Source organism: Opisthocomus hoazin, chromosome Z (assembly GCF_030867145.1).
Source record: "Opisthocomus hoazin isolate bOpiHoa1 chromosome Z, bOpiHoa1.hap1, whole genome shotgun sequence".
Lineage (NCBI taxonomy): Eukaryota > Metazoa > Chordata > Aves > Opisthocomiformes > Opisthocomidae > Opisthocomus > Opisthocomus hoazin.
The window spans coordinates 4,355,248-4,382,962 of record NC_134454.1 but is presented as its reverse complement, the minus strand read 5'-3'; the positions used below and the strand labels follow the sequence as shown (position 1 = coordinate 4,382,962).

The following is a 27,715-nucleotide window of genomic DNA, read 5'->3' as shown; positions in this document are numbered from 1 at the left end:
TTAACTCAGTGCTGCTTCTCACTGCAGAGAAGCACCTGTGAGACCGGGCAAGGCTTGCTCTTGGTGTTCAGTCTTCTGGGAGGTCACTTTCATTGCATCTTTTTCATGTCTTTCTGAATTTTCTTTTTTTCCAGTTTCAGCCTTGTGTTCTGTATTTGTCTGAGCAGCTCCAGAGACTCGTGAATGGACTGAAATCCTGGTAGAAGAATAGGAACAATTAATAATGGTTGTTTTCAATACATTAAAAGGTTCTTCTTTCTCTTTGCAGAGGTTTCTGACCCATGTTTAACACAGAGCACATGAAATCCATGTATTTAATCAATTTATTGAATACCATATGCATGCATTAGCAGCTTGGTTTGCAAGCTCCTTGCTGTAGGAATCATATCTTCCAATACATTGGACAATACCAAGCATGATTGTGGAGGAAAGAAAATACTGTCTGTCTTTAAAACCAAGCATATGGATAGCTTTAAAGTGTATTTTTCTTCCATTGAGTGTTGGGGATTTATGTTTGGTTTGTTTGTTTTAAGACCACAGTCCTTATTTTTAATCAAAGACTCTGTATTCCCGCTGGGTACCGATGCTGCTGCTCTGCAGTCTGCCTACCCAACAGCGAGGTTGGTGCCATGGGTCTCCCGGAGCTGTAGCAGCTGTAGGGAAGAGTTATGCTCTGTCTGAGATGGGCAGTGTTTTGCTGTGTGCTGCTGGGAGAACGGGAGCTCCGCTTCACCAGCTGAGTGTTCGTGCGTCTGTAGATAGGTGTATGAAAAGAAAGGTGGGAGTCTGCAGACACACTTTTTTCCCAACGCAGAGCTACAGAGCACCTGATGCACATTTTCTGGACCACTGTACAGTCAAATATTGTCCATGAAGACTGGACAGGTAGAACTGTAAGCTGCTGTTACCTAGCTGTTTCCAGATTGCAATAACTTTCAATTACAACGTAGTAGTTCTTTACATTTGTCCATTGTGTTAACTTGTTAGCAAGCAAGCACCCCAACACTGGATTACAATTAATTCTCTTCCTCCCTTTTTTTTTTCTGACAGTGCTTATTGTAATATTGCAGCTCGTGGCATGCTTTTCTTTTTGGAATGGTTGTTTACCATGGGTTAATTTTGTCACTGCTACACTTGGACAGTGTTCAAGCAGATTGCTGCCTAGTGCTTAGAATTTTGTAATTTCCAGACAATCCTCTGGTTTCCAAGATGCCAATCTGTGCTGAAGGACCAGCAGCCCAGAGGCTGCCTCTGCGCCCTTCGTGCTGCTCCATACCTCTTCAGGGGCCTCTCTTCCTCCTTTTGCGGGGCCAGCCCCTACCAGAGGACTGCAGTGGGCAAGAGCAACCGTTGGGCGTGAGTTTGAACACAAGCATGGCCAAAGTTTGTCATGGACAGATCTCTGCAGGCAGAAATTTGAAGTTAAGAACTCCCTCCTTTCCGCACCAGAATGTCACAGAATCACAGAATGGTAGGGGTTGGAAGGGCCCTCTGTGGGTCATCTAGTCCAACCCTCCTGCCGAAGCAGGGTCACCTACAGTAGGTTGTAGAGGACTGCGTCCAGGCGGGTCTTGAATATCTCCAAAGAAGGAGACTCCACAACCTCCCTGGGCAGCCTGTTCCAGTGCTCCATCACCCTCAGAGGGAAGAAGTTCTTCCTCATATTCAGATGGAACTTCCTGTGCTTCAGTTTGTGCCCATTGCCCCTTGTCCTGTCACTGGACACCACTGAAAAGAGCTTGGCCCCATCCTCCTGACAGCCACCCTTCAGATATTTAGAGGCATTTCTAAGGTCCCCTCTCAGCCTTCTCTTCTTCAGGCTGAACAAGCCCAGCTCCCTCAGCCTTTCCTCGTAGGAGAGATGCTCCACTCCCCTCACCATCCTTGTAGCCCTCCGCTGGACTCTCTGCAGTAGCTCCTCATCTTTCTTGAACTGGGGAGCCCAGAACTGGACACAGTACTCCAGATGAGGCCTCACCAGGGCAGAGTAGAGGGGAAGGAGAACCTCCCTCGACCTGCTGCCCACACTCCTCCTAATGCACCCCACGATCCCATTGGCCTTCTTGGCAGCCAGGGCACACTGCTGGCTCATGGTCAACCTGTCGTCTACCAGGACACCCAGGTCCCTCTCCACAGAGCTGCTCTCCAGCAGGTCCACCCCAAGCCTGTACTGGTGCATAGGGTTGTTCCTCCCCAGGTGCAGGACCCTGCATTTGCCTTTGTTGAACCTCATCAGGTTCCTCTCTACCCAACTTTCCAGCCTGTCCAGGTCACGCTGAATGGCAGCACAGCCTTCTGGTGTATCTACCACACCTCCCAGTTTGGTGTCATCAGCAAACTTGCTGAGGGTACATTCTAACTCTTCATCCAGGTCGTTGATGAAGAAGTTAAACAAGACTGGGCCCAGTACTGACCCCTGGGGGACACCACTAGTTACCAGCCTCCAACTAGACTCAGCGCCGCTGATGACAGCCCTCTGAGTTCTGCCATTCAGCCAGTTCTCTATCCACTTCACTGACCACTCATCCAGCCCATACTTCCTGAGCTTCCCTAGGAGGATATCATGGGAGACTGTGTCGAAAGCCTTGCTGAAGTCTAGGTAGACAACATCCACGGCTCTCCCTTCATCTACCCAGCCAGTCATGTCATCGTAGAAAACTATGAGATTGGTCAGGCGTGATTTCCCCTTGATGAATCCATGCTGAGTACTCCTGATAACCTTCTTTTTCTCCACTGAATATTTTATTCTGAAATTCCTTAGCCACGTCTTTCTTTGAGATGCTGTCTTGTGCTCACTCAGGTGGTCTTGGAGACAGCCAAGCCTTCTCGTGTCCAGCTGCACAAAGACCTGAGTTAATTTAAAGCTTGGTTTGCCACAGCCTTGCATCAGGGCTTGTAGGTGGCTTTCAGGCAATGAAGGAATTGCAGCAGAGAGCTGCAGTCCTCCATCCCAGACAGCTTTGAAGATGAGAACCAGACGCTTGGGTTTCAAGTGAGGACACGTAAGATGTGACGCCTGGTGTTATGATTTTCAGCCATCTGTTCCCTTGGAGTGAGGGCTTAGTGACTTTTTTGGATAACCTGACGTGTCCACTGTGTTCCTGCTATCATCAACTGCAGGCAGAGGGTGTTGCAATGGATTATGTTTGAGTGACACAGGGTGGATTACAGTGGGCAAAATCTTCCTTGTGAAGGCCACGCGCTTAGTGCCAGGCAAAATCCTTTCTAACTGCTGCTGAAAGTCCAACAGCCAGAATCATCTCAGACTGGTAAAACAGTGCACGGTCTGGGAGTTACGTTAATGTGACTGGCCCTGTAAGAAGCAGCTGCAGCAATTCAGCAATGTTCTCTGACTGCTTCCTGAGTCATTCCCCTAATGTATGGTCTGTGTCGGGTAGCTGTAACTCATCCAGGTGCCTCTTTCTGCAGCTACTGTTGGTTGAGAGTGGGGAGTAAAGGAGGAAAATTGCATAAAACCATCAAACACGACCTCAGCAGCAGGATCTGTGCACAAGCGAATGACTTGTGCCTCCTGATGAAGGTTAGTGACCTTTCTAGCAGAAGAAATAGGTACTCTAAAAGATTTGGGAAACAGGTTGTGAAATTGGCTTTTAAGCAGTCTTACCTAGAGACTCTTAGGAAGAGGAAGCAACCTTTGTGCAAATGTCATGCTGGCTCTTTGCAAAGACAAGTGGGCTAACCCATGCAGCTCTGTAAATGGGGTTTGGGAGAGAGAAATAGTAACCTTAATGTCTTTCTGTCTTTACTGAAAAGTATTTTCTGGAGTAGCAAGTTACTGTAGAAGCTTATTTTAAAAATAAATTGAATGAAAGACCATCCACCATCCTTACCTGATCTGTATTCATGTTGGATTTCCTCAAGCTCCTTCCACATCTGTCTTTCAAACCTGGTAATTCTTGCATGCAGGTTTTTTTCATCACTTTTCATCTGGTTCAACCGCTTTTCATATTTCTGTGGCTTATCCATTCGTTCTACCTCTAGTGACAGAAGTAGGAGCTTTTCTTCTACTCTTTTTTCTGCCCTTTCCTTTAAATACATAACACAGGTAAAACATTTTAAATATTCCCACATTAACCTGCCTCCTGCCAACCATGTGTTCAGTCTTGCTTCCTAATCCCATGTGTGGCAGCAGTGAATAAATGCAGGTGAGGTCTGGTACCTCGGAGGACATGTCAACCCTCTCTTCCCCAACCAGCTAAATAAACTGTGAAAGAGGGGCTGGGCCAGGACAAAGGTGCTTTTTAAATTATTACTATATTTATTTATTAATTTTAAATCCAGTTATTTGCTGTCACACTTTTCAACAACAGAGTGGGAACTCAAACAACCCCTTTCAGGTTGCTTTTATGTGTCCATCTCAAGGCCAAGCTTCCCATCCCAAGGGGTGCAACGTTGTGGTGTGAACCCAGCTCAGCTGCTGGCATGAATCGGGAGGCTGAGCCCTGTAAGAGGTGTCTCACCAAGGGATGGCAAGCAGCCCTCTCCCTGTTCAGAGCTCAGCACGATCCTTGGAGGTGTTCAAAAAACATGTAGATGTGGCACTTCAGGACATCGTTTAGTAGGCATGGTGGTGATGAGTTGACAGTTGGACCTGATGATCTTAGAGGTCTTTTCCAACCTTAATGATCCGATGATTCTATGGTTCTAAGCTCAAACCTGAGCTGCACAGCTGCCCACCCCTTCCTTGATCTTAAAGTTGCACCAACTCCTCCAGTCAACTCCAAATTTGCTCAATGTGATAAAAATCCTCTGACCTTCTTTGGCCCATGCAGACCAAGGGAGTCCCATGGGCCCAAGGCAGTGGCTCTGCCTCCCGGGGAAGGTGTTTGCAGTCCTGGTAGAACTGTCTGAACCGAAACACCTCAGTGCGTTGGTGGAACACGCTCAGGGTTTACAAACACTGCCGTGTGGTGCAGGTGGCTGTCAGAGTGAGTCAGCTCCAGGAATAACTGAACTCCCAAAACGGCTCCGTCACCAGCACATGGCCTGCCAGATCCTCTGGCCCTCCTTGGTCCGTTGAGGGATGGCGTATCCTCATGGTGTGGCAGAAGGACATGAACAGGGCCACTGCTGAGCAGGGATGGGCAAGTTCCTGGCGCAAGCTGAGGCTCGTTTCCAACTGCTTTTCTCCAGCTTTCCCACCGAGGGAACTTCAGCTCCTGGGGATTGAGCTGTGCTTCCATCAAGATGGCATTTGGAGGACCACCAGCTGCTCCAAGCCCTGTGCACACCTCTGAGTCCATGTACACATACACAGAAAAGCAAATGAACCCCTTATTCAACCTATTTAAAAGCAGCTTTGAAAGCTTTGACTCCTGTTAATGCTGCACTGTTTGGCACAGCGTTCTCCCTTAGGGGAGAGTAACGACATATACTGGTGTGTCTTCTACAAAATAATCAAAAACTATCAGCGACGGAAGAGAATGCAAACAGCAGCTTTGAGAGAGCAGCTGATGCGTCAGAAACATTTTTGTTATCTTCCTGGCTGCACAAAGTGTTGGTTGTGTTGAGTACAAGAGACCCTCATCAGGCAGAATAAATAGAGATTAAAGTTCAGGGCTGTTGTAGTTGCAAGCAGCCTCCAATCTGGTCTTTGATCAGCATCCTTCATCCTGGTGCTAAAACATGGGGACGGTGTGTCAATCGCTCTTGAACTCCAAAGTGGAGTGAACTGCTCACAGCAAAGGAGGAGAAGCCTTTGAAGCTGTGAAGGAATGAATTAGAAGTTGTTGGTCCTGTGCCAAGCGCTAACTGCTGCTGTGGAACCACACGCGGCGCGTTCTCATGTACCGACCACAGGACGGTGAGCGACCGTCCGGGTTTAAAACCGGGCAGAATTCACACAGACGATCCCTTCTTTTCCTGAGCTTGTCGATGAATGGAACTGGGTGGTGTCCCATGGTGGCATCGACGCTCGCTTTGGGGCAGGAAAACACCGTTTTTGGGTACATCAGGGTTACAGGATGTGACGTGGTGCCGTAATCAGGGAAGACTTTATTTCCTGGGATGGCCAGAGCACTCTGGGTTCTCCATCCTTGGAGATACTTAAAGATCACTGGGGTGAAACCCAAGCCCTGACTTTGTTGTTTGCCCTGTTTGAGCGAGAGGCTGAACCTTGTGACTTGCAGATACCCCTTCCAAAACACGACTATGTGATTTTTGTAACTCATCGTTCTGCTGGCTGTGTCCTGAGGCACCTGGTTTTGTGTTAGGTCTCGGTTTTTGTGTGCATCATTTGGTACCTGTTGGGGTGAAGGATGACACGAGTGGTGCGTATCGGTCCCACTCCTGGGAGGACTGGAGGCCACCCCAGTGCCACGGGCTGCCATCCTGGGAAGTCTTACCAGTCTCTCCTTCACCGAGTTCAGGAGCTGATGTCTGTGTTGGGCTTGATCTTCTTCAGTCCGTGTCAACTGCGCTTCTGTCCACTTCCGATGAGTCTGCATCTGATCCCTGAAGTCACTTAGAACACTTGTCAACCTAAAATTATGATTATTTTTTTAGTAACAAGACTAAGGCTTAGTCAGTGTTGTGGAGGAGTCTTGAGTCACTTGAGTGAATTGTTTAAATTACTCCAAACCTCCTCAATAGCTTCCTAACAAGCCCTAAGCTCAATTATTTTATTAAACCTTACCTTGAAGGTTGTGCCTACATGCCAAAATGTAATTTCTGTAGTGTGATCTAATTTAGGAAAATATCTGAGGGCTGAAAAATGTTTATTTCCCTTTTGAAATAACTCTATTAGAAGTGGATGAGGAAACTACGCTATCCTATTGAACATCAACTGCGCTGCTGGCCATCAGAGAGAGCAGCAAAATCACCTGTGGTCTGAAAACGAAGTTCATAAGGATAAAAAAAGTTTATGACTAAAAGATCGCAAACAAAAAGAGAATGCACAGTTGCCTTTGAGGCGGAAGCTGGATAGAAATACGAAAGCCCAAAGGAACAGAGCAGGCAGCACCCGGAGGAGACGGGGAACCGCAGGCCAGAGCGGTGAACAAACGCTGCTCGGATCAGATCTACAAGACGTCAACTTAAAGGGACCTGCATGGTTGAGATTTTGCTCTTCTTATGCTGTAACACATGTAACTTACGAAGCATGAGGAGACATGAACTGAGGTCCAAGCCGCAGTCATAGATATCAATTTTCGTGCTTATGCATATGACACAATTGTAGGTGTGTCATGAAAAATTTTAATGTCATTGTATTAATTTTGAGCACATGCTTGCAGGCAAACAATGATTGCTTGAAATTTCTTTGAGCCTCAGGTAGGGTGCAAACCAACAAGCAAGAAGCAGGATTTTATAGCTAAACATCATGCTCACGGCACTTCTAATATTTAATATCACTTTTCAAAATGGTATTTGAATGAAAGTGGTTTTTTATGCTGTGATTGGTAACAGCTTTATATCAGTCTAATGAGTTGATAATTACCATCAGCAGTCACTGTAAATGTGGTAAAAAAAATCAATGACGGCAAAATCTCTCTAAGTGACAGGCTACTGCAGTTTGCTGTAGACTGCCTTTTCAAGCAGTCTGTCAGGTCAGTTTGTCGCTGTCACTTTAGCAGTTCTGAGACTTGATTTTCAAGAATCACAACCTGAAGTATTGAGTTTATCCTTTATACTCCTAACAAACACATATGAACATGTGCACAGCGTTTGCATCCTGGAGCACTAATCTTTGTTCATGAGAAACTAAACTGATATTGTGATACTGTGCTGATGGTATAGACCACTGTCCAACCTGAGCACGGGAATAAACCTCGTAATAACGAGGTTTCCTCAGAACAAACAGTGAACCATCTGACTGGAATAACAGGAGTCACCACCCAAACCCTGATCTGGAAAGGTCAGGTAGGGATGGAGACAGCGCTCTGCCGAAGCCGCCGCTGCTGGCCCTAAGGTCATTGTTGGTGATCACAGGGTGTTCGTACCTGGGCATCCGTGCGTGGGCTGGTGGTCACTGCAAGAGTTACAGCTCTGTTCCACCGCCACAGCAACTACAGGACTGGTATCTCCTCAGACAGAACTTTCAGTTGGTTATTTTCATATATATATGTATGTGTATATATACATATATATGTAGATACATAATCAGGAGATTTTAATCCCTCAGGCATAAACGAAAGGTCTCACGCCATTGTTTGTGTTAAGATTACTGAACAACTTTGGGGAATATCATTTAGTGGGTGAAGGTGAATTAACCGTAAATGACAGAACTGGTGGTCAGGTTTGTTCAAAGGTTCAAAACCAAACTTTGTGTAGTCGGCAGCTGGCATCTGGCTTTGCTCTGATTTCTCCAAAGTTGGAAAAAGGGGGAAGAAGGAAATATTCAAACCTAAAAATGAATTATGTGAGACCGTAGGCAGCTTACAAAAGATCTGGCAATCAAGCAAAGTCTCCCTTGGGGAGAATGTGAAAAACTGTAGAAGTAATCAAAGCAACAATTTATAAAGTTATTTAACAGATAGTGAAAATTATTTTTGTGAACCACACTAGCAGTTACGGATTTACCAGTGAGGTTTGTGGTTTGTGCGGTTCAGACCAAACGATCACAGCTGTCTCTTTGGGATGCAGACCCCGAGAACCACAGCCGGCATGCGGCTCTGCCGAGGAGGATGCCTGTGGCTGGGGCCAGTCTCTGGAGGGACATGCTTGACAGTGACAAGTTAATGATTAAGAATACAATTATTAATGTTAATAATTTATATTATAACATTAACGATTTCTTGTTAATAACAAAACAGTACAATGTTTTATTTTGTTTTGAAATTTCTTTGATTAGCATCCCTCCTACATGGAGCTTACAAAAATACATCTAGCAGATGTGAGGCTCCAGAGGCAGATGATTTGCCACGGTCTTTGGTCCAGAAAAGCCCTGAAATATCGATGAGGAGATACTTGTGGATATTTAGTAAGAGCAAACTCCAGCAGTGCTGCAGTACATTTTCACATGTGAAAATAGATCTATTGGCTGTTGAATTGTCTCTGTGCAGTTGAATGCATCTATTTCAACCCAACTGACCTCGAAAGTAAAGTATCTGCTCCCCTAACTGTGCAGGGCTGAATTTCTGAGCAAGTCACAACTCGCTTGAAATCCTGAAATACGTTTAAAATTCATCTTGTTTTCAGTAACAGCATCAGCTTGTACTTTTACAACACAACTGCCAGACTGCAGTCAAAAACAACTGGGTCCCAGACCACTGAAGAGGTAACTCTGGACTTTAGAGCTGCTAAACATGCCAAGTTTTACAGGGAAGCTCCAGTCTATTTCAGAAGTTAAATTTTATTTCAGCTCTACAAAAAGAATACATAAATCTGGTAGACTTTTAAAGGAGCAATATAAAAGGAGATAGACATTTCTCAAAGGGCATGCTATTTTAATTAAATTTTATATTAACTGGAATAAAATATCGTCATTTAATAAATATTTTTGATTTTATGTTAAATACACAATGCCAACACATCTCAGCGTCTTGAATACCACCTCTTTTCTTCCTATTTCTGATTACAATTTCAGTAAGGTCTCATTAACTTTTGAGAAACTCAGCATTTACTTCAGTTTTCCAGTTTCTTTGTTTTCTGGCATTGTTCCATTTTTCCTCTCCTCTTATTTTGGTTTCATTTCTTGTCCCTTTCACATCGTCTTGATCTCCACCATTCACTGCTGTCTGTCTCCCTGTTCCTCCTTCCCTTATCCCAATTTTAATTCATTGCCCACTTTAGCTGTGATCTCCCCATTCATGCCTATTCCCTTTTCTGTTCCCTCGAAGAGAACTTAATTCTGTTTAAAGTCCTAGCCTATTTTTACCTCTGAATACAATTCAGATAAAATCTTAATTAAAAGAAATCTTTATTCAAATGCTTCATCATTTTAAGGAGGGGAACTATTGCCTTTGAAATGTCATTATTGCAGGATTATTATAATTAGATTTTAAATTATTTGTGCTGGCTCTGCTATTAAATTCTGGGCTGTTTTGTGTTGCTCTGACTATGGATGCCAAACACTTTTGTTCATGGCATCCTTCCCTGGAGCTCCCTTCTTGAGAACTCATTATGATTAAAACAGCAACCTGAAAGTGCTTTTGCAGCTAGAACAGGAAAAATATACTGCACAAGCAAGAAACAAATAAATCACAATTCTGCGGGCGCATGAGGCTCCTTTTGCCATGTGCCCACCTTCCTTCAGACCTGCAAGTGCAGAAAGAAAACGTCTTGTTCCGCACATGAGGCAAGTCACAAATTAGCCCCAGTTCTTTTGAGCATGGGAAGTTAATTGGTTTCGTACCTCTCTTGGTACAGGGTGGCATTTAGCACCTCATTTAAACAATTTGCTTGCAAGACAATATACTTCCATTATGTATTTTCATTATTTTATGACACAGATCTTCATTAACCTTCTCATAGTGTTTTGAATGTATGTTAATTAACGCGTTTGTTTTGCGGTTTCATGGCAACCTGTTCATCACACCAAAGCATTCGGGGTGAATTATCATAATGAGAAACCATCCATCACCTACTTGAGATCCAGAAGTTGCAATTCGTGATGTTGATCTCCCTGGACTGTCTTTAAATTCGAGCTTTGATCAGAGTTGGAAGTCTCTATCTTGCCTAATAGCTGCATTACCTAATGAGGATTCAACAGAGAATGCCTTTATGAGCCAGACTGCGAGCACTTACATTTAAATATGCGTTATGATTGCAAGCATGGAAAAAAAACAGCTAACATCAAGGTACAGCTACACAAACCCGAACTTCCTGCACACATAATCTCATTCAGTAAAGACTGAAGACTTGAGCTCAGAGTCACCAAGGCTGTAAGACCTGTTGAAGTCAAAATCTTCATGGATGCAGACTTCGCTATTACATGCATGGAAAACCAGCACTCTTTTGATTTGACCAAGGCACTGGGCACCAGACAGATGTCCCCAGCGGTGGCAGGAACTGAGGGGAAAATCCCTGAAACCACATAAATATTTCAAAAGGGCAACAAAGCTGGTGAAGGGTCTGGAGCACAAGTCTTACGAGGAGTGGCTGAGGGAGCTGGGGCTCTTCAGTCTGGAGAAGAGGAGGCTGAGGGGAGACCTCATCACTCTCTACAGCTCCCTGGCAGGAGGGTGTAGTGAGGGGGGGGGTTGGTCTCTGCTCCCAAGTAACCAGTGATCGGACAAGAGGCAATGGCCTCAAGTTGTGTTCAGATCGGATGTTGGGAAAAATTTCTTTACTGAAGGAGTGGTCAGGCATTGGACCAGGCTGCCCAGGGAGGTGGTGGAGTCCCCATCCCTGAAGGAGTTCAAAAACCGTGTGGATGTGGCACTTGGGGACATGGTTTAGCAGGCATGGGGGTGTCGGGTTGATGGTTGGACTTGATCTTCAAAGTCTTTTCCAACCTTAATGATTCTATGGTTCTGTGATTCTATGATTCAAAATGTTGGCTGTCTAACACCTAATGGGATCCCAAGAAGTGTGAAGGAAGGAGAGGTTCACCCGTGATATCGAACTCTTCAGTGGTTGCAGCTCCAAGAACCTGGGGGACCCCGTTCAAAGCATGTCCCTCCTGCTGCTGTGTCCAGACTCGAGTGGGAGTCTCTGGCTCTGCGCAGCACCATGCTCTCTGACTGTGGGATGTCCTGGATTCCTGGTGCTCTCCCACAGCTCTTTGGTTGGAGATGCCTCCTTTCATAGGATCATTCATTGTTAGGGTGAGGGGAAGAGACTGCTTCCCCAGCCTGACCCACAGGCTGAGGATGCAGAGAACAAGATAGACAAGGTGATATTTAGATGCATTTATAAGATCCCCTCTCAGCCTTCTCTTCTCCAGGCTGAACAAGCCCAGCTCCCTCAGCCTTTCCTCACAGGAGAGATGCTCCAGTCCCCTCATCATCCTCGTAGCCCTCCACTGGACTCTCTCCAGTAGCTCCTCAGCTTTCTTGAAGTGGGGAGCCCAGAACTGGACACAGTACTGCAGATGGGGCCTCACAAGGGCAGAGTAGAGGGGGAGGAGAACCTCTCTCGACCTGCTGGCCACACTCCTCTTGATGCACCCCAGGAGACCATTGGCTTTCTTGGCAACCAGGGCACACTGCTGGCTCATGGTCAGCCTGTCATCCCCCTATAATGTCTTAAGGGTGGGTGTCAGGAGGATGGGGCCAAGCTCTTTTCAGTGGTGCCCAGCGACAGGACAAGGGGCAATGGGCACAAACTGAAGCAGAGGAAGCTCCAGCTGAACACGAGGAAGAACTTCTTCACTCTGAGGGTGGCGGAGCCCTGGCACAGGCTGCCCAGAGGGGCTGGGGAGTCTCCTTCTCTGGAGGTATTCAAATCCCATCTGGACGCGGTCCTGAGCAGGCTGCTCTGGGTGACCCTGCTTCGGCAGGGGGTTGGACTGGGTGATCCCCAGGGGTCCTTTTCAATCCCTACCATTCTGTGATTCTGTAAATTCTGTGAAGCCAAGCACCCCATGTCCTGCAGGATTGGAGACCCCTCAGTGCAGCAATTTGGAAACACCGTGGATGCTCCAGCAACTGCATCCACTATTACAAGAGAAACTGAATGTCTATGTGTCTCTTCAAGATGGAGTGTAGAGTGACTAGGGAGACTGGAAGCCACCAGAAACCCGTTTCTCACACGACCTCACCCTCCAGTATTTTTCTGTGTACAACCTGGGATACATTGCCTGCTGCTGCAAGTAGTCACTTGGTCTTGAAGGGCAGTCTGATGCAAGGGATGAGGGATCCAGCCTGCCTACTCCTGTTTAATTAATAAGTTAAAGGGGATGTGAAATCCCAGCGGTTTTCTTCAGGGATTTTACACTAAACAATCACAAAAAATCCTGTGAGAAGAGATGCCACCACCTGTTTGTTAGCCATGGCACGTCATTGTCAAAAGGTGCCACTGAAGGCTCATCGCATTGACTTGGTGCCTTCTTCCTTTACATCAATACCTGACTCCTTTCCAGGATTCCTTTCCTTTCTTCTGTCCTACGATCATGTGAGAATAATTTTTTCCCCTTTTCAGCTAAGGAAGTTTCTTCTGCATCCTGTTTCATGTCTACCCTGACATATTTTTGCACGATTTTGTGTAGTCTTTCATGTGCCTCTGACACGCGCATCTGCTCCATTCCCCATTTCCGGGTGAAGAAGAGCATTTTTCATGGGTATTCAAGGAGACAGGTGTCCAAACAGTGTCTTTTAACAGAATTCCAGGCAAGATATCTTCATTGAAGTTCTGTCATGGGTAATTTTTCCTCGGGGAAGAGGACCTTGGCTAGGCAAGGTGCGCAATGACTGGCACTGTGCCTTGTGCCACAGAGTTTCAGTCAAAACATGGTAGTGAGATACAAGAGAGCATGAGAAATTGAATGTCCCATACCTGCTCAATCCTGGCAGGCACAAGCAATGTCTAGTTTGGGGCAGGAGCAGAGAGCCACCATGCTGCATGTTTAGAAATCTTGATTTTCCAGTACAGATGAATTCTTCTGAAATATTACTGTTGATGCTCCTGATCCTGCTAGAGGCTCCAGAACTGCTACTGAGCGTAGTGGACCTCTCGCAAGGAAAGGGCAGCTGTAAGGAACAGCAGGCAGTAACAGCTGCTATCTGCTGTTGGCTTACCCACTCCACGGAGAAAAGAAACACTCACAGAAAACAGCATTTTCCAAAACTTTTTCAGTTTTATAGTTTCAAAAGCATTTGAAGTACTACCAGAACGAATATGGAGTTGGATATATGCCAATATCTGCTTCTCTGCACCACCTTAAGAATTAAGAAAAATCACTGGATTTAGATGGCCTCTTTTAGCTCAAAAATGTGCGCAACTCAAATTTCCAGATGCAGTTAAAGCACTCATGGTCTTACAAGTTCATGGGTGTTATAAATGAAATTGGGGTACTGTAAAGGTTCATTTATGATCTGAGGATCCCCAAATCCTGGAATATTTGTATTATCTGTTACTACTTTATATCTATTATAAATGCCGCTACCATTCCAAGGTATCATGGAAAACTTTTTTTTAAATTAAAAATCCTGACATATTGTATAAATATTGTATCAGTCTTTAAAATTGGTCAGCATTTAGGAAATGAGTCTGTATACACATATATATATATATGCATAGTCACCACTCACCAGGTATTTCACGTAGGCTTCTCTACTCACCTTCTTCTCAAAATCGCTAACACAATTTTTGAGGGCAGAGCGAAGGCCGTAAATCTCTTTCTCGGTCTTATGGGCCTCACTCCTGATGACACTGATGTCTCCCGCCAGCTTCGCGATGCTTGCCTCGCATCTGCAGCCCAAGCAGAGAGAGGAGAGCCTCTGCGGGGGATGCTGGCGGGTGGCTGAAGGCTGATGCTGGTCTCCATGCGCTGCCGCCAGATTGAATCCAGCCCCCTGGGACCACCCTGCTGAGTGCCCAAATAGGCAGAGACACCCAGCTGCAGCAACCCTGATCCCCAGGCCGCTTCCAGACGTTACTGCCCACTAAAACACTGCTGGAAGTGACGGAGAGGAAGCGGGAGGCAGCTGGAAGCGATGCCCTCGGCGGTGGCAGCGATGCTCGTGGGCTTCTCGTGCCACAAACCTCTTCGGGCTGCCTCCCGCAGCTCAGCCACTGGACTGAGTCCCCTCGATTTTCTGCTGTCCAATATCAATAAATTAAACTAAATCTGAAGTGCAAATCGAGAGGCTAATCTGCACCCTGAGGGTCCCCAGCTTTTGCGTGCCTGCGTGCAGCTGCCACAGTCGCCCCAGCCTGCAGGCAGAGGTTGGGGAAGATTGTTTTTAGAGCAAAAAAACCTGATATTTCATAAGGAGCATTAATCGTTTGCTATTTAAACTCCTTCAGTTCCATTCATCAAAATATCTCAACACATTTAGAATGGACAAATGAGTGATGTGAGAGTGGCGGCATTAATTGAGTAGCCCAGGGATTGAATAGCATCCAACCTGCTATCCTTTCCAGGTAGAATGAATGACTCTTTCAGCCCCTGTCTTTCATATGTATCTATATGTTAATACACACACATCGTGTATGTATAGTATATATCTATATACATACATATATGTGTAAATATTTATGATTTTAACATAAACAAGAAGATACTCTTCAGTGTACATGTAAATATACATATAGCATTATCGATATACTTCACACGAGGGAAGAGATACAGACCTCCCCTTCTCCACCCCTCCTTCACGCTGTTCCCCCAGCAGTAACTGCCTGCCCCAGTGTCGGTGGTACTTCAAACAAAAGTGTGGAAAAAAATTCTTTAAGACCACAAAGTAGTGCACAATTTAATATAAATAACAGAATAGAAGTTGAGTGAGGAAAACAGCTAAGTTTTAAAATGCCAGAGAAATTATCCTTCAAAGCACCACCACTGAATGAAGCTGGTGCTGTTGACAGATAAAGGATCTGAAGAGTAATTTTGACAGTTTGAATAGACCAGCTTTTTGTCATCTCCTGATGATGCTCAGATATTGTGATACACCCACAGAGCACGCAGATCAAGGAAACAGAAAAAAAGGAACTGCAGATAATAGAGGCTTTGTACAAAGGCCAGAACCTTGATCAGAATAAACCACTGATTTTGAAAACAACTACAAAATAGTGGTGAAGGCGAACATGGATCTGGAGCAGGAGGGGACTGCTCCTGAGCTGGCTGCCGTCACAGCTTCTTTGGCTGCGAAGCTGGAAAAGACGCCAGGAGCTGTCAAGGGGAGGCTGCGGGGGGACCGGGGTCCCGGGGGACGGCAGCTCCCTACAGGGACCGAGGAGAGGTATCAGGGCTGGTGGAAACGTTGAGGTGCAGCAAAGGCAGCGAGGCCGCAGCTGGGGCACGAGGTGGGGGGCTGACTGCGCCAGCACGCCGGCCAGCTCCTGCAGCAGGGACCGGGGGATCGGGGCTCACGGAGCCCTTAGGAAAATCCCACCCCAAGGCAGCAAAGAGAAGTCTTTGCAAGAGGGCACAGTGTGAGGAAGGAGAGGATTAACGGATCTGTAGCAGTAAGAAGACATAATGTCCGTCACAAGAGAAAGAAACCTGCATATTCTATACAGAGAATACTTAGAGGATTTGATGATAGGACCCAGAAAGCCCCAGAACTAGTCTTGCAGCACGGGGTTGATGCGACTACATCTGCGTCCTTGTGTAGCCTGACGGGCGAGAGCTGAGCCTGGGGACCTGCAGACGTGGCGAGCTTTGCAAAGACCCTCAGCACGGCTGGTGTGCCTTCAACCTCTGTTCCCGCTCAGATCTCACTTTCCCTACGCACAGTGCAAAGCAGCTAAACGCGTTATTGCTGTTTGGCAGACTGAGTCTGGAATGAAAAGAGGGATACTCGGGACTCGCTTAAATCTTGCTCTAATTTGATATTTCACATAGGAGACGTTCAGCAGCTTACGGTGAGATCATGGTTTTACAGCAGTACAAAGCAACCAAAATTCTCAAAAGAAAAATCAGTATAATGTAATCATCTGTGTAAAGTGCATTGTTTATTCTTTCACACATTCATTTATTCTTTTGTCAATGAGGCTGAAGAGAATGAATTAATATTTATCAGAAGTGTGGCTTATTTTGCAGTTGATTACTTAATTCTTATTACTGTAATACATATTCCCGTGCCCAAAGGAATTCTTATTAGGAGTTAGAACACAAATAAAATATGTAGGGAATATATATGGGAATGCCTCTGTAGATGAGGTGCCAAAGGCTGGTTTTTTTAAAGATCATTGCTATTTGACACATAAATGTTTACGTGGTGTAGAAATGTAGTCAGAAGGTCCAAGAATTAATGGACAGCCACCCCAGTAGCTGGCGAGAAGTCTCTGCCCATTTTGCAGGGAAAGACAGAGTAAAAGCATAGACACGATTTGAGTTACGAGAGCTAATCCACATTAATCCTTTACACATGGCAGAATACAGGGGGATGAATCATCTGCTGTGAGAAAGAGCAGTGACTCCATTTAAGGTTCATTTCATCCCAGATAGTCTTGGATTAAAGTTAGGCTACAAATCAAGGGGAAAACTGTCATCACAAGTTTGCATTTGGAAGATTTCTATTAATTCAATAAATGTAAAGTATGTGAACACGTGCATTTGTCTCCAGCCACTCTGGGCTCTCTTTAATATACACAGACATTTAAAATCCTGAAACTCAAGTTCAAAGAAAAGTGAAAATGCAAAATGTTAATCATCGCTGTAATGGTAGTCCCCTGTCTGCCGGTTCTGGCTGACTCCTCAGCCATGACGCTGGGGGCAGGTACACAGCTAAGCCTTGGCATTTCCAGAGGGGAACTTCAGCAGCAAGAAAAACAGGAAAGGGCTGATGATTCACGAATCACATAAAACTGTACTATGCTTTGGCTTAATGGCAATCATTCGCATAAAACTGCATTATATTATTGCTGTTGAAATGCCGCTAAAATGCCAGCTCTGGCTCTGTAATACCATTAGGTTTGGATGATGCTAGAAAACCTGTCATTTTTCTTTTTCTCTCTTTGAAAACAAATACGGTCTAAGGACTTAATTTCCAGCATCATAAGATGATGATTTTAGTCCCCTCATGATAACTTTTTTATGTGCAAAAAGGCCAACAAGCGCACCAGATAAATGAGCCAGGAAGGAAGAGAGACCTCAGAAAATGTGTTGTTGTGGACCTCCATGAGTGTCTGATCTCTTGTTTCTTCTGGCTGTTTGTTTGTTTGGTGTTTTTTTTATTTTTTGTGGACGCTAACTGGTCATTTTTTCCCACACTACCCTGTTTTCCCCAAGTGCTTTTGCTTTCTTCTGCTGTAGGCAAATGCTCAAGCACGGGAGATGGGAGCAAGCTCTGGTGCAGCTGAGGAAGGGAAGCATCACACCTAGGAAAACACTGGGGAAAGAGGAGTGAGACACTTCACCCCTTGAATGTTACGTCTCCACCAAAGCATGCCATCTAGGGACTCGGCCAACCCACGTTTGAAAACATCAGGAGGCTCTTGCAGGATCACCTCCTACTTTGTTCCAGTGCTGATCAGCCACAAGGTTAAACCCCCCCCCCGTCTTTTTCCTGCCTGCTCTGAATGTGTTGGCTTCAGCTTCTTGTTTTGGATTCTTTGGTCTCTCTGCAGTAGTCTGGAGTCCTTCGGTACCCTATGAATTTTTTTCCTTCCTCTTCTGTAGTTATACATGTAAATGAAGACAGCTCTGGATTTATTTTTTTCTATAAACTATACATAGATGTATACTTGTCTCAGCCAGAAATTTTCCTCATCCCACCATTACATTCCTGGCTCTTCTTTACACCATACCAAGTTTTTAATTTCAGAAAGGGGACTCTGGGCTAGCTACAGTATTCTGGTATCAACCTCTCTGCCATACACAGAGCTAAAATAACCTCCTTATTTACTGGTCCTCTGCTTCTCTTGTCCAAGACCATACTCCTGGCATTTCTGATGCTGCATCACTGTAAGAGCTCAAGGTCAGTTATCTACCTGCCGTACTCCCCAGACTTTTCAGGGAGTGCTCAGTCATGAAACAGTCTCTCATTTGGTTTATAAAGTATATTTATTTCTCGATCAGCCTACATTGCCAATATTCTTGGTTATTCTCGATTACCACCTTGTCCTCACTTGGCCAATTTTTGTATTATCCACAAACGTCAATAGCAGTGTTTTATATAAAAAGCATGTGACTGGCTTCTGCCAGTTCAGGGAGATTTCTTCCTTAATGATTACTTTTCCTGATATATCAGTTCAGACAGTTCTTAATCCACATGCTTTCTTGGTGTTACATAGCAGAGTTTCACTTTGTTTTAAACACAATATTCTGTGTTGCAAAGAGCCCCATGCAAGTCCACTTATGTTACCTATGTGCAATTACTTGTACCAATGAAAATTTATAATCTCACCAAAGGAAAAAGTCAAGCCTAGAAAGGCCTACTTTCCAAGAGAGGACGCGAAGATTTTATTGAAACAACCGGAGAGTTTAATTAGGAGGAAATTACCACTTCAGCTGAAGCCTAGCCAGACTGGAGCAGAAAAAATTCCCCAAAATGATAAGCATGAAATGAAGAATGAGACAGGAAAAGATAGCTACTTTTCCCTGGCTTGATAATTTTTCTAACGTGGAAAGCATGAAAGCACAGTTCTGGCACAGAAATGGAGATATAAAATGAGCGCAAAGTACATTTATGCCCACTCTGAATCTGCTCTGCACAAACTGACTAGCAGAGATGGAAATGTGGGCCGTGCTGCATTCCTTACCTTGCCACTCTTCCACGCAGGTCTCCAAGACCCTGGATGTATTTATGGTCCAGACTTTGAACAGCAAAATTAGTTTCTACTGCGGCACCATCCCTTGTTCTTATCTGCCTGTCCAAAACCTGTAAATTAAAGACCATTAATGTGGTTTTGGTTTTCTGCTTTGTTTTTTTTCATTTCAAAATAAGGTTCAAAGCACCATTTATGGTAGCAGGTCTAAAAGCTTGTTTTTCTTTCTCAGAGGAAGTAACAGTATATTTTTCTTTTGGAAACCTATACCTGTATAAACAATAGGTCCACCTTTTCCTTTAAAAATGTGCTTTGTGTTGAAAAGCCTAGCATGCAAAAAGTAGGAAATGCAAAAATTGCGCAGTTAATTTTATTCTGCCCCTCAAACAGTGCAGTACAGTGCAGCCCTTAATAAATAACACACTTTTTTTTTGTTAAAGTCAGAGGATGCCAGGCGTTCCTAGGAGGGAGGCAATAGCTAAGCCGAGAGTTTTGCAGCAGCCGGAGGGCATCGCAGCAAGGCTTTGCAGGGTGCACAAGGCAGAGCAGAGATGGACGCAGGTTCTCTGCCCCAGGCCCAGTCTGCCCACGCAGCAAATGCACGAATGCTAATGTCCAAGCTAATGCATCACACTTTGCATGAGTAAAAAGATGTCCTTAGCACATGTACTCCTGCGTAGGGCAGGTTTCGGCTCCCGTGATGGCATGGCCACGCTGTTGTGTTACAGATATACCCACCCAGCCCTGCACAAGGATGCACGTCAGGATAGGCAGCTTTTTAATGTCTTGTTTTACCCTTATTGTTCAGTATGTGGCCTGATATCTGATTTATTGCACAGTATTAAAAGTCTGATCCAAAGATGGAAGGAGTAACTGCCCTGCAGGCTCTTCTGAAGTGGCTCATCCTGATGGCATCCGAATGCGTCACGAGCATTAATTTTAGGAAGCCCTTGTGCAGCTACTGTGACCTTTCACAGATAGGGAGTGGAGGCAGGGAACAATTTCTAAAATCTCCTGGCTTTGCTTCTCAGGTTGAAAGGAGAGGCCTGGGGCTGATATTTCTGTGCAGTTCAGCACTACACAGCAATTCACCCGGTCAAAGCACAGCTTTTACCCTTTTTTTATGCAAAATCCTATTTGTGCAGAAATAGAGTGGCTTTCATTGGCTTTTTATTTTAAATGTTCCCCACTGAGTTGATTAAAAAAAAAAAAAAGGAAAAGGACAAATAGCAAGGAAAATTGCAACTGCAAATGCTTAAAGTTTAGCAAAGCTGTTGCAGATGGGTTTGCTTGTCCCGCTGGTCACACAGGCTGGTCCCACTGCCGGGGCTGCGGGAGATGGACAGTCCGGCTGGGTTTCAGCAGGGCAATTCCTGGATCATCCTGGCCTCCCTGCACACAGAGTGTGGATAACTGAAATGCTGAGTACACCAGGCATTCCTTTTTTTGTTCTGCATTAGAAAATAATGTCCTCAAAGGGCTGAACGTACTACACAACTCAAGTGTATTTTTGTCAGTGCATTTGGCAATGCAAGTCTGATGTCACAGATCTGCGAAGACAGAGGCACAGAACAGGACCACTGCTCTCTCGCTTGCATAAGTGGCATGACATGCGTGTCCAAAGAAGAGTAACGAGGCTCGTGAGAGGTCTGGAGAACAAGTCTTACAAGAAGCGACTAAGGGAGCTGGGGCTGTTCAGTCTGGAGAAGAGGAGGCTGAGGGGGGACCTCATCGCTCTCTACAACTACCTGAAAGGAGGTTGCAGTGAGGTCGTGGTTGGTCTCTTCCCTCAGGTAACCAGCGATAGGATGAGAGGCAATGGTCTGAAGCTGCGTCGGGGAAGGTTTAGATTGGATATCAAGAAAAATGTCTTTACTGGAAGAGTGGTCAGGTCTTGGACCAGGCTGCCCAGGGCAGTGGTGGAGTCCCCATCCCTGGAGGGGTTCAAAAACCATGTGGATGTGGCACCTGGGGACATGGTTTCGCAGGTGTGGTGATGTTGGGTGGATGGTTGGACTTGATGATCTTAGAGGTCTTTTCCATCCTTAACGATTCTGTGCGCTTTCGTTAGGATGGGAAGTAGCAGCCCCCTGTTTATCGAGGCAAATCTATATTCTCATTCTCCAGCTCATTCTCCAGGGTCCTGGCAGTGCTCCCATCTGAGAGCTCACCACCGCTGAGCAAGAGAGAGCAACGTGTGCAACATCGTGCTTGCGATCAATGCTCACCCCTTATGTCTGTTTGCAACCCTCAGCTGAGACATGGTTATGTTATGGTTGTTACGAGGGGTGATACCAGGCACTTCTACCCTTGGCCCCTGGGTTTTTAGCATCAATGCTTTTCTCCTGAAATTTGCAGTCCTCTTGTGGGATCATGGAGGATGTCCTCGCCAAGGCTCTGGTCATTTTCCATCTGGTACTAATTGCTTTGATCTGCCTGATGCAGCAGCAGCTGGGGCATTTTTCTGGCTCTGGGCAGGTGTGGGTGTTTACTCAGGCTCAATTTCATTAATGGTGGCAATGGCATGTCAGCATCTTCCCCAAAGCAGCCTTGTTTGAAGGCTTCCTGCTTTGGGGAAGATCTGGAGTACGAGTGAGTCACATCTGCTGGAGGATGCTTTTTTTTAATTTTAAATGCTCAAGAAGTTGATATTGCACAACCACTCTAATTCGCTGTGTGCCAGGAGCAATTCTTCAAACCTCTGCTAATTCTGTAGTGGCCTTGGTTGACCGGTCTAACTGCGCTGTTTTCTCTGCTGCCGGTGCTCTACCCTCATCAAATCCTTACCATCAAAACACACAAAGCAAACACTCACCTGAGATTTGGACCTAAAGAACAGTAATTTACAACCAAGGCACAAGACTAGATTGAGGTGCTGACAGCATCTTCGGCGTTTTTCCGTCAAAGCACTCCTGTACATACTTTATCTGGATAGGGATAGAGGGACTGGATGATCTAAAATAAGCAACTGGTTTTATAGCATTTCTTATCGCCATAGTATCAAAATCTTGAAGACAAAATCAGTATGAAATGAACACAGAACCTAGTTTTAATTTAGATTAATTTCAGGTGAGCCATGATTGAATACTTCATAAGATCAAGACCAAATATTTCACCAAATACATGAGAAACATAATGTATTGTGATTTCAGTGGCATTTGTAAGACATTTAACACTTCAAAGGACAAAACAAATCCCTTGAGAAGTCTGTTTTGTGATATTTTGTGCTTTACACCTTTGTCCAAAAAGGAAAGCCAAACAGTGCTGGTAAATTTCACATTAAATTTGACACAGAACAGCTGATAATCAAAGGCCTTTAGCCAGGAAAAGGGCATCCCATGCAGTTCCAGCACAGAATCATCAGTCAGCTTAAAATGTGAACCTGACCCTCCATTCCGGTCTGCAGTGAGCTTTGTGAAGAGTTTCAGCAATATTTGGCTATGTTGCCATGCAGAAGTTATGTAAATTAGTAGAACACCTGCATCAGGAAAAGTAAGAAGCAAACCCAAACTGGAGTCTTGATGATATACATTCGATGAAAATAAGACTTGCTCCTTATTTCTGTTGAACTCAATGTCCTGCACTTCAGCCAAACTGAAAGCAAATAGAATCTGAAAATTTGAATTAAAACTCCACAAAACTCATTAATGTGCTTTTTATTTCTTTTTAATTTCCTTATTTTTACTTTACTTTCCCTAACCCCTCCCTTCTTCTTTCACAAGTAACTGCAAGTGCTGCTGTACAAGAAAAATCAGAATTTAACCAAAACATAGCAGCCAAGTTGAGTAATTTTCTTCTCCTGAAGCCAGTGTTGGCACTGAATGGACCACGGGCTAGAGCTGCACCACTAAAGCAGGGACATGCTCCTCATCATGTATTACCTCTATGTCCTGACTGAGCTTTTTAACGATGCTTGTAATGGTCTGGATGTGGTTTTCCAGCAGCTGCCGGGCAGCAGTCTCCCCGTGTTGATAACCTTTGCTTCCCTGGAGGTAGGAGATGATGTCATCTTTGATTCGGAAGGCCTGATGGAGGAGGAAACCCGTGGTCTTCTCCTGGTTGGACAACCGCTCTTCCAGCAGGCGAGCCCTGTCTCCAGGGTGAGGAGGAGGGGAAGGGTCTCTCCTGTGAACATCAAAAACTCCAGTGTCATGCCAGCCGCAGCAAGCAAGCCAAGGGATGTGAGTACTGGCAGTCTCCTGTCCACAGTGGGACCAGTCTCAGCCCTGGCTGTGCAGATTGTCTGTTGTACCAGGGCTTTGATGCTCCCCTGCATTGGTTACACATCCCTGCAGTAGCACTGGTCATAACAACCTCTCCACATAGGGATAAAATTTGGGCATTTGTCCCGTTAATGGCCTTGGAAATGCAAATAGCATTTTTGCAGCTATTAGGTAAAACCCATGCAGCTGAAGGACCTGGACTTATTTTTCAGAGACTTCAAGGTACTTCTATAATCTGTCATTATTGCAGTCCTGATTTTAGCCTCTTCTTATTTCATTTTAAATAAAGGCAAAACCAAACACACCCAGTGACCACCTTTGGAGACACCCTGGTAGACACAGTGATGCTTGTGCAGAGCATCCCCAGGAACATGCCCTGGCTGAGAGCAGGCAGAAGGAGAGCTCATGCCAAGTACAGCAACGCTTGTGTTTGGTTTTCCTTTGTATTATTTACATGTACCCACTGGAAAGAAGTCTGAAATCCTGATGGTTTTCTTACAGCTACCTCTCCCCATCCGCCTGCTGAAACCCAGGGGAAGGAGCCAGGGACTCAAACACGCTCAGTGAAACTGCGTGTAAATACAGAAGAGAGGAAGGATGTTGCAAGGGTCTGAAACTGGTAGGTACAGAATGAAGCTCAATTTAGACAGGCACAATCTGGGGTTTGAGGGAAACTAGAGTCACCGTCTACTTTTTCGTAAAAAGCCAGAGAGAAATTTAATTACTGCAGAAATTTGGGCTTGCATGTTATCCAGAAAATGAAGTGTATTTTATGCCTTAGTTTAACCTGAATGGCATATTTTTTACGCTCTCAATGCTGTATGAAGTACCCTTCATCAGGCAGTTTGGCTAAACCCTGTAGCTTAATGATGAAGAGAAACACCCTGTTAGTCATTTGGGAAACAAGTCATACGCATTTTCTCTTGATCTCTGCTTTTAGCTTGCTATAAATAAAACTTCTGATGTAATAATAATTTTTAAAACAGAAAGGCAAAGAGAAAAGAGTTCAGCTACCGTACTCGATCAATACACAAAATGCAAAGATGACAGTTTAATGACTGAAGTGTGCCTAAGGATACTCCACAACAAATTTTACTGCCATATGGGCTGCAGTGATGTTCTGCAGCTGGCCTTTCTCTGTGTGTACCAGGAGCTGCTTTACATTCGTCTGCACAATTAAGGTTTTAAAACAAACATAACCTTCGGCAGCCATGAAGTACCAACAAGATCCGAATCCTTAATTTCAGTCTGTTCTTTGTAAAAACTAAATATCAAAATGACCGGCTGAGGCTGTGTGAGCTCTCTTCTACTTGTGACAGTAGAAGTCAGTGGTTTAAAACGAAGTGTGGCCATAATCTATTTTTTCCCCTTTGGTTTTCGAAAGCATCTTGTTTCTTACAAGCCATCTTTTTTTTTAAAAAAAAAAAAAACAAAACCAAACAAAACCCCAATGTTTTAGAGGAAGATGGTTCTACGAGAATTGAAGGTCAGTGAAGTCCACTCCATAGTCAGTCTCAAGACTTTGGCTTGAGGTCTGGTTCCAGCAGCTTGACAAGCTCCACAATATTACCTGACTTGTCTGTGACCATGATTGTAGACTGCAGTACATGTGAAATAGGACAGCTTAACTCGAGGCACTCTTAGGCAAGTCAGAAACAAGTCTTGCCACACTGCATTTGCCGTGCACACAGCCAGCTATGTTCACCATGGCTCCACTGGTGTACAGCAACGCAAGAGCAATGGCTGGATTTGAGCCTCAGCCCTGCAAAGGAGTTGCAGAGGACACAAATGCATTATCTCTGAAGATTTATTCCACTTCCTCACTCCTTTTTCACCTGCCCTGCAGCCAGTTTCATAGAATCATAGAATCACAGGATGGTTTCGGTTGGAAGGGACCTTCAGAGGCCATCTAGCCCAATCCCCTGCAGCGAGCAGGGACATCTGCAACTGGATCAGGGTGCTCAGAGCCCCATCCAACCTGGCCTCGAATGGTTCCAGGGATGGGGCATCTCCCACCTCTCTGGGCAACCCGGTCCAGCATTTGCACCACTCTCACTGTAAAAAATTTCTTCCTTGTATCCAGTCTGAATCTGCCCTCCCTTAGTTTAACGCCATGACTCCTTGTCTTGTCACAACAGGCCTTGCTAAAAAGATTGTCCCAGGGAATTTCCCTCGAACCTGTCATAGGTAGCTGAGCTGGTCCAGTGACTCCTGTGACCAGAAGACAGTTGTTGCTCTCCCATCCCTCTCTTCTGCTCTTTCCTCTGCTCCTTTTCCCTGCTCACAGTCACTCGGTCCCAATTTTGCATCCAGATCAGCACGGGGCAGAGGGAAAGCTGAGGAGGCAGTGAAGGAAAAAAAAATACACAAAAAAACCTGGAAAACAGCGGTGACTCATCAGGCTAGTGAGAAATTTTGCTGTCACGATTACTGTCTCAATCTTTTCATGTAGGCTGGAGCTTGCAGGATGCCTGTCGCAGCCAGCACAAAAACCTGGGGGGCTTCTGAGCCTCTTCATGTTGCTGGACTGGAAGCCCCAGACCCCGAGCAAGCTGTCATCAGCGTGGAGTGCATCTCTGAATGCAAACCTCTGGGAGCATGGGAGACGGCTACTTCGCGTCATCTTCCATAGATCTCTTCCGCCTCCTTATGAGGCTGGGACATCTACCCTCTGTCACCTTGTGTCAGTTTGAAGGCTTCTATGCGTAATCAGGGCAATAAAACACCCTCGATTCTCTGTCAGCACTGAGAGGTTTCCCAAAGATTAAGATAGAATCATTAAGGTTGGAAAAGACCTCTAAGATCATCAAGGCCAACCGTCACCCCAACACCCCCACTCCTGCTAAACCGTGTCCCGAAGAGCCACATCCACACGGTTTTTGAACACCTCCAGGGATGGGGACTCCACCACTGCCCTGGGCAGCCTGTTCCAGTGCCTGACCACTCCTCCAGTAAAGAAATTTTTCCTAATACCCAATCTAAACCTCCCCTGATGCAACTTGAGGCCATTGCCTCTCATCCTATCGCTAGTTACCTGGGAGAAGAGACCAACCCCCGCCTCACTACACGCTCCTGTCAGGTAGTTGTAGAGAGCGAGAAGGTCCCCCCTCAGCCTCCTCTTCTCCACACTGAACAGCCCCAGCTCCCTCAGCCGCTCCTCATCAGACTTGCTCTCCAGACCCCTCCCCAGCGTCGCTGCCCTTCTCTGGACACGCTCCAGCCCCACAATGTCCTTCTTGGAGTGAGGGGCCCAAAGCTGAACACAGCACTCCAGGTGTGGCCTCACCAGTGCTGAGCACAGGGGCACGATCCCCTCCCTGCTCCTGCTGGCCACACCATTGCTGATCCAAGCCAGGATGCCGTTGGCCTTCTTGGCCACCTGGGCACACTGCTGGCTCCTGTTCAGCCGGCTGCCGACCAACACCCCAAGGTCCTTTTCCTCTGCGCAGCTTTCCAGCCACTCCTCCCCAAGCCTGTAGCGTTGCGTGGGGTTGTTGTGACCCAAGGGCAGGACCTGGTATTTGGCCTTGAACCTCACACAACTGACCTCAGGCCATTGATCCAGCCTGTCCAGATCCCTCTTCAGAGCCTTCCTACCCTCGAGCAGATCGACACTCGCACCCAATTTAGTGTCATCTGCAAGCTTCCTGAGGGAGCACTCAATCCCCTCATCCAGATCATTGATAAAGATGTTAAACAGGACCGGACCCCAAACTGAGCCCTGGGGAACACCACTAGTGGTCAACCGCCAGCTGGATTTAACCCCATTCACCACCACTCTCTGCCCTTGGCCATCCAGCCACTTCTTTATCCAGTGAAGAGTACACCCATCCCGACCATGGGCAGCCAGTTTCTGCAGGAGGATGCTGTGGGGAACAGTGTCAAAGGCCTTACTAAAGTCCAGGTAGACAACATCCACAGCCTTTCTCTCATCCACTGGGTGGGTCATGTGGTCACAGAAAGAGATCAGGTTGGTCAGCAGGACCTGCCTTTCATGAACCCATGCTGGCTGGGCCTGATCCCCTGGCTGTCCTTCAGATGCCCGGTGAGCACACTCAAGATGAACACTTCATAATGTTGCCTGGCACCAAGGTCAGGCTGACAGGCCTGCAGTTCCAAAGATCCTCCTTCTGGCCCTTCTTGTAGATGGGTGTTACACTGGCGATCCTCCAGCTGTCTGGGACCTCCCCTGTTAGCCAGGACTGCTGATAGACAAT

At 45.8% G+C, this 27,715-nt stretch overlaps 1 protein-coding gene across 1 annotated transcript; it reads right to left on the bottom strand.

Annotated features, from left to right (window-relative positions):
• Positions 1 to 89: 89 nt before the first annotated feature.
• On the bottom strand, positions 90 to 24,393 carry FAM81B (family with sequence similarity 81 member B). The gene is made up of 8 exons (XM_075411344.1): positions 24,329 to 24,393; positions 23,157 to 23,400; positions 19,270 to 19,388; positions 14,181 to 14,310; positions 10,545 to 10,651; positions 6,366 to 6,501; positions 3,852 to 4,047; positions 90 to 196 (listed from the first exon to the last, which is right to left on the bottom strand). The coding sequence occupies exons 1-8, from the start codon at positions 24,391 to 24,393 to the stop codon at positions 90 to 92; spliced, it is 1,104 nt and encodes a 367-aa protein (XP_075267459.1).
• Between the last annotated feature and the right edge of the window lie 3,322 nt (positions 24,394 to 27,715).

Bases quoted from the DNA above. Each gene is read 5' to 3' on its own strand.
- FAM81B (XM_075411344.1), bottom strand. From the start codon at position 24,393: ATGACTAACAGGGTGTTTCTCTTCATCATTAAGCTACAGGGTTTAGCC. The intron at 14,311-19,269 runs GTAAGGAATGCA...CTTGGGCTGCAG, and splicing joins CTGCGTGGAAGAGTGGCAAG to ATGCGAGGCAAGCATCGCGA. The intron at 197-3,851 runs GTAAGGATGGTG...TTCTTCTACCAG, and splicing joins CCAACATGAATACAGATCAG to GATTTCAGTCCATTCACGAG.